The sequence below is a fragment of the Parus major genome, chromosome 26 (assembly GCF_001522545.3).
Source record: "Parus major isolate Abel chromosome 26, Parus_major1.1, whole genome shotgun sequence".
Lineage (NCBI taxonomy): Eukaryota > Metazoa > Chordata > Aves > Passeriformes > Paridae > Parus > Parus major.
In genome coordinates, this window is record NC_031795.1 from 2446126 (window position 1) to 2452631 (window position 6506).

Consider the following 6506-nt stretch of genomic DNA (forward strand, 5'->3'; position numbering starts at 1 on the left):
AAAAAAAAAGGGTCTCCAGCTATCTTTTTCAGTCTTTGGGTTATACAGACAAAAGTAGTTTTTGTTTTAATGCTATGTCATAGCTTAACATATATGTATTATACCACTATTTCTAACAGAAATAAAGGAAACTATGTTAATACAACAAAATTTCCCATTCTTATACACATAACATTCATTTTAATATTTGCGAAAAGCCAACAATATAATACGTAACTATAACACAGTCTTTCCTCACAGCAGAGCTGTTCCATCCCTCTGATCATCCTGGTGCCTCCTCTGGGCTAGACAAGTCTGTGTCCAATTCAGTGTGCTGGGCCCCGGGGCTGGAGGCAGCTCTGCAGGTGGGGTGTCACCTGAGCGGGACAGAGGGGCAGAATCCCCCCCCAAATGCTGCCCACGGCGCTTTACATGCGGCGCTTTCTCGTGGGGGAGCGGCGGCGGGCGCGTGGCCGGTGCAGGCGGCGCCGTGCCCGGGGCTGCCCCTCAGAGCCCTCGCCACAGCGCCCCCTGTGGGCCGGGGGTGTCAGGCCGTTCCTTCCCTCACGGGGAACCGGGAATAGCACTGGCTCCTTCTCTTTCTTCTCCTTCTCCTCCTTCTCCGTGCTCCACGTGTGAATGCCTTCGGGTTTGTGTTTCTCCGAGCCTCTGCCGCGGGCGCGGAGCGCCGGGAGCAGACGCGACTCCAGCTCCGGGCCCCCCCAGCCCGTTCTGTGCTCTCCCCACCCGGACTGAGTTACGGACAAAAGGTGAAGATCTTTGGATTGCCTGCAAATCCATCGCTCAGTTATGTGGAAACGGTCTTAGGATAAGTGGAAGGTAATAAATACATGTCTGTAAGGAATCATCACCCGAACAGGGATTTGTCACTGGGCCTGGGAGGGTCTTAAAGTTGAGCATGAAAACTGCTTAAGGGCCAGAGAGACGCCGTCCTCGGAGGGCATGGAAAGGTATGGTTAAATAAATGTGTTAGCACAGTGCAAACGTCTCACTTTGGGTTTTTCTAAAGTGTAAAAGAAGGCACATTTAGTTATTTTTCTCTCAATGATTTTGCATAGGCATTAACCATAAAAGTAGACTTGTTTTTTATTTCTACTGAAGACAAATCTGTCAGGACATAAAAGACATTACAATAACTTAGCAGTGCTGCTGGTAGTGTAAGTAGGCCAAGTACCCTTTCTTTGTTTTGCTAAGTACAAGTGCTGTTTAATAGTAAACAGAATTCTATTTTCCTGTGCTAAATCACGATTTTAACAGTCCAGACACCTTGATAAAGCTCTGGATGATCTTAAAGCCGAACACTTTGTTTCTTTGGCATTTACCAGATACCATAAGGGCTGCTTTGTTCAATAAATACCTCTTTCTCAAGTTTTTTCTACCATTCCTGTGCTCTTCACCAACTAGAGAGCAGCAGCAGTTCATGTTGCAGCTCTTGAAAAGCCTGGGAGACCACAGCTCCTCTGTGTGATACACAGAAGGGGCTGGGAATACCAGATTCTCACCACCAGAAAGTATTTGTACCTTATTTGTAACTAACCTTTCCTGCTTCAAAGAGTTTTAGAAATAGTCTTGTGCAAAATTAGCTATAACTGGGTTGTTTAAACCATAGGTGCAAAGGATCAGTTTTACAGAAGTAGGCCTTAATCCTTACCCTGGATTTTCTGTAAATTTCAAATGTGTTTTTGGAGAATTTTTCAAACCTTGTGAAAAGGTGAAGGTATTTCTTTATCACCAAATAATGCATATGATAATTGCAGTTCATACCTTGTATAGAATCTGTGACATGTATTCTTGGATTATTTTGGATTGGTTGAGGTTGGAATGAACTTCTGGAGCTCATCCACTCCAAATCCCTGCTCCAGGGGTGCACCAGCCATTTCCCTTGGGCTTTCTCACAGGTTTTGCTGCAGATGAAATAGTATGAAGGTGTTTGGAATAACAGTCAGATTCTAGGAACAGTCATGAAAACTGCAATCCTGAAAGTAAGATTTTTCTAATGTTAAATTTCATATTTGTATCCTGTGAATTCTAGTTCCTTTATTTACTATTTCAAACAATGTGTGAATTAAATATCTGTAATTTCTTGGGAGCTACAATCTCAGTGGAAAGGAAGCAGTTGTTGTTTTACATTAATTACATGCATTACTTTTCTTTATTCCTGGCTCTGCACCTCTCACCTGTGCACGTTCAGCACACAGGGTGGGCTCAGCTCTCCTTCCACTCCCAGGAGACCTGTTGACCTGTGGGGAAAAATCGGATTTTTGAGTTTTGCTTTCCGTTTGATGGCACCACACTCGCGTTGTGGAGAACAGAGCAGCCAGGTTGGAAGCTGCAGTGATTCCTCAGTGCTCACAGAGACAAGTGTATTTCAAACTGTATTTCAGCAGGGAAGGGGGCATTATGCCATTCATGTAGAGACATTAATGTAGAGAAGTATTCCAAATAAATACAAATCTGGACAACAGCGGGGAGGACACAGATTTGCAATGTCTAAATTAATATTACACAGATGGAAAAATACTGCTGGTAATTTGAAGGCTGTAAGCGTGTATCAAACTTTATTTAAAATGTTCAATACCAAGAGTGTGTGTGGCCTCTTTTCTGACTGAAATATATCAAGTGAAATATGTGAAGTCTGAAATAAATCAATATCAAATTCTGAAACATGTTAGTATATTGAATCTCTGAGCATCTCTTCACAAAATAACTGGGATTTGTGAGCAAAGGCTGATCCATCCACACAGTCTTGTTTCCTTCTTCCCCAAAGTAAATTCATGTGGGTTCTCAAGACAAACATGTAGCCTTTATGATTTTTTTTCTGCCTGTCTCAGAACACCCAAATATTTGAAGCAATGAATGATACACCTTCAGAATAAATCTTTGTGCACAGCAGTTTGCAAACCGAATATGAAATTCACTTTTATTTCAGTTCGGGTGTGAGCAGAGCAGTACATTTCTCCTGCAGCCCACTGAAAGCTTTACAGGTTACAGAGCTTCTGTGGCTTAGTGCAGTAATTTGTCCTGACCCTCTCACGGACACAGTCACTGTAGTCAGTGTTGCACTTGCCACACTTGCAGCTCACAGCCACGGGGTAGGAGTAATAGGGGATGGTGTGGTGAGGGCAGCCTGGGATCAGCGCTGTCCGGTACAACATCTCTTTGTACGTGCACACGTTCTGGGACAGAGCACTCTTGAGGAGCAGCTTCTTGCCATTGCTGTCCTACAAAGAGAAGAGAAATGCATTGTTTCACTGAAGCACATGTGTGTCAGAAAGGTCCTGTGAGGTGCAGAGACCAAAATTCATACCTGAGCCCAGCTCTGGTACTACTGACTTCAGAGCTCCAACTGTGACTGGGGCTCCCTCCCCACACAGACACATTCCCCTTGTTTTTATAGTTTAACTGATTCATGTGGCTCAGAGTGTTCCCTATGCTTTGTGATCTCTTCTGGCTCCCTGCTGCCCAAGCTGGAACTCAGAATACTGTGTTGAACAGTGAAGTTGTGTGGAGTGCTGTGGCTGCTGCAGAGATGTCCCCACAACCAACTGAGATAGCAGCAGTGGGAGAGGTTACCTAAGTTACTTACATTAATTAAGAGTGACCCAATATAATCTGCCCCTCACCTGTTCCATCCTGTCCTCACAAACTGCCCACAGAGGCTTGGCATTTTTCATCCAAACCTTTGCAAAACGCTAACTTAAAGACGTGGTGACGGTGTAGTTCTTCTGCCTGTGATAAACTCTATGGCAATTAAATAATTTGCATGCTATTTTCTGGAAGAACAGAACCTTGTTTTGCAGTGGTGGCAGTTACAGAAACATCTGTATCTCATACCCGAGTCATGCAGAATCCAGCGCAGATGGTGGTGTTGATGGCCAGGCAATAGGCACATTCCCGTTTCTCCACATGGATTGTGTACTCAGAAGGAGCACAGAGTGATGCTGTTTGTCCGAAAATCAGGCCAAAAAGGAGAGACATCACAAAGAAGGAACTCATGCTGGATGGGGAAGAATGAACAAACCACAGGTAAAATGGGATGTGCCTTCCATCCCTGTCCTTGGCATTTGACAGGAACAGCCAGGACAGTCTGTCCTGGTTAAGGTTAAGATTAGAGTAATCTTAACCTTTCTAGTTACAGTCTGACAGTTTCTTTCCAATCTCAGTCCTTACTGAAGTAATACTGACCATTAAACAGAGAACAAGAGCAAAGAGGCCATTAACAACACAGAACAAATTCACTTTCCCTCCACTGAACCATATTACACTTCTCACTAGTGAGTGATAAAATCCTGACACAGAACAAATAAGAAGGGCTGAAAGATTGGAATGTGTGACATGTAAGAGAACATGAGCTCTAGAATTAAGCAGAGATATTAAAATAATCTCACTGCTTTAAAACAATTTTCTAAAGAAAGCATCTTATAACATGTTAAAGAGACAAGAAGACAAGGCTGTGCGTATCAGGCATAAAACTGGATTTTTCAATTTCCAGTGGCTTAGAGGCGTGATAAGATGGGAACACAGCCAAGAATTAAATAATAGATTCAAGCAAATTACAATAAAGAACATCAGCAAAGAGTTCAATTCAGTGGATCCTGCTTTATCTGTCTGTTGTGCTGACCTAGTTTCTCAGACCTGCGGGGGAGATCCTGAGAACAAAGCCTTGATTAACTCCAAGACAATTTCAGGAAACTACTCTAGAGCCTCTAAATTATAAACTTTAAATGACAGTGTCTAGCAACATCTGGACATCACCCTCTAGTCTCTCCCAGCTGCCAGTTTCCCACAGCAAAGCCATCCATTACACAGGCTGGTTTACCCTGTATCTGCGACAACACCAGTCTGGAAAGACCAACCTCTTGTCAGCAGAATTCTTCCCTATTACAGGAACCTGATTCTGCCTTGAGCTTGGAGAGGCAGTGACCCAGCACCAGCTCTGTATGTGCTTTATACTCTCCAGGCTAATTCCAGGCTGATCTTACTGTTTATATAATTGCATCTGAATTGCTGCTTTCTTATCACAAAGTCATCTATTGAAAATTCATACTGAACCACAAAGCAAATGTGATAGGAACAAACGTGTCCATAATATCCTGACCTGGAAACTGGAGCTGGAAATCTAATTATATTAACAGTCATTCTCTCCTCAGGCTTCTAAACTAACCAGTGTTTTTAAAAAGTTGTTATTATTGATTAATTTAATTGCTCCATAGGGACAGCATGGCAGGAAGGCTGGCATGGATATGGAGTCATCCAGAATCACAGATGATGAGTTTTACACCTGTGTTTTGTAAAGGTTTAACAAGGTCTGGTTCACTGTGCTTGCTCCTTACCAGGCACATCTGGGAGATGCTGGCCCAGGGTTCCCAGGGGAGCTGTGGCTGTCCCAGCCCTGGAAGTGTTCCAGGTCAAAGCAGCCTGGGAAAGTGAAGGTGTCCCTGCCTATGGCAGGGAGTGGGATGGGATGAGCTTTAAGTTTCTTTCCAACCCAGACCATTCTGAGGTTCTCTAAGTCTGTGCAGTGCCCATGAAGCAACACCCCTGAAATCAAACCCATTGCTCTGCAGCCTGCTCAGGCATAGCCTGACTTACCTGCTCAAGCAAAACACACTCAGAAATTGGCTGGCCTGGAACCTGCTCAGCAAATATTAAAGCAACAAGCAATTCACTCAGTACTGATTGACAGAGAAAAAACTTACAAAATCATTCCTCGCAGCACAGTAAGAAACAAAACATTGCATCAATACCAATGAAACAATGTCCCCAGATAGGGGAAAACACTCACATTTGTGGGAGCAAGAGGGAGAAGAGGTCGACAAAGCCACTATTTTCTGTCAGCCCCTCCCTGAGCTCCTTGCCTGCAGCTCAGGGAACACGTGCCCCTCCAGGCAATCACCTAACTCCCATTTGGAATCTGATCTGATGGATGTCTTATGCAGGTCAACCACATTCCTTATTTACACAGCCATAAGAAACACGAAAAACATGAGTTTGAGGTGGTAAATATGGTCACTTTGAGCTATTGGAGGAGTGATCCACTTGGTCCCAATTGGTGTCCAGCTAATTCCTGATTAATAGTGTCTCCTTTTCCTGTGGTTTCAGACAGGTCTGTGTCCTGGGCTAATTTTCCAAGCATTTTTTGGCAACCTAATAAAGGTTTTGTTCTATTAAGACTAGCCAAATGCTTTCTGTTTTCATGGAGTCTTTAATTCTGGGTTAATTTGTAGCATATAATTTCTCAAGAATTATATATAATTATATTTAAAACTCTTTCTGGCTTAGGGACGTGAGCAGAGTATTAATTGTACTCTTTGTAACATCTGTCCATCTCACTTAGCAACAGGAGTGTAGCACTCACTTTGCTAATACTACTCCAGTATGTTATTTAGCTCTGTATTTTTCTGATATATTTGGAATACAAACAGGTTCTCTCAGTATACACTACACAACCCTCACATAGATAATGTAAACATGTATATATACACTGTACATACACACACACACAC

General features: G+C 43.2%; 1 protein-coding gene and 1 long non-coding RNA gene across 3 annotated transcripts; one reads left to right on the forward strand and one right to left on the reverse strand.

Annotated features, from left to right (window-relative positions):
• Positions 1-326: 326 nt before the first annotated feature.
• LOC117245539 lies at positions 327-2664 on the forward strand. The gene is made up of 2 exons (XR_004500294.1): positions 327-819; positions 1899-2664. It is a non-coding gene; the product is annotated as an uncharacterized LOC117245539 (long non-coding RNA).
• Positions 2665-2893: 229 nt separating this feature from the next.
• TSHB (thyroid stimulating hormone subunit beta) lies at positions 2894-6506 on the reverse strand. Of its 2 annotated transcripts, XM_015650365.2 has the most exons (3): positions 5786-6506; positions 3835-3997; positions 2894-3221 (listed from the first exon to the last, which is right to left on the reverse strand). In XM_015650365.2, exons 2-3 carry the CDS (start codon positions 3994-3996, stop codon positions 2979-2981), a joined length of 405 nt encoding a protein of 134 aa, XP_015505851.1. In that variant the 5' UTR covers position 3997; positions 5786-6506; the 3' UTR covers positions 2894-2978. The 2 variants fall into 2 exon arrangements, with proteins under 2 accessions (XP_015505851.1, XP_033375831.1); XM_033519940.1 differs by having other exon boundaries at positions 3835-6506.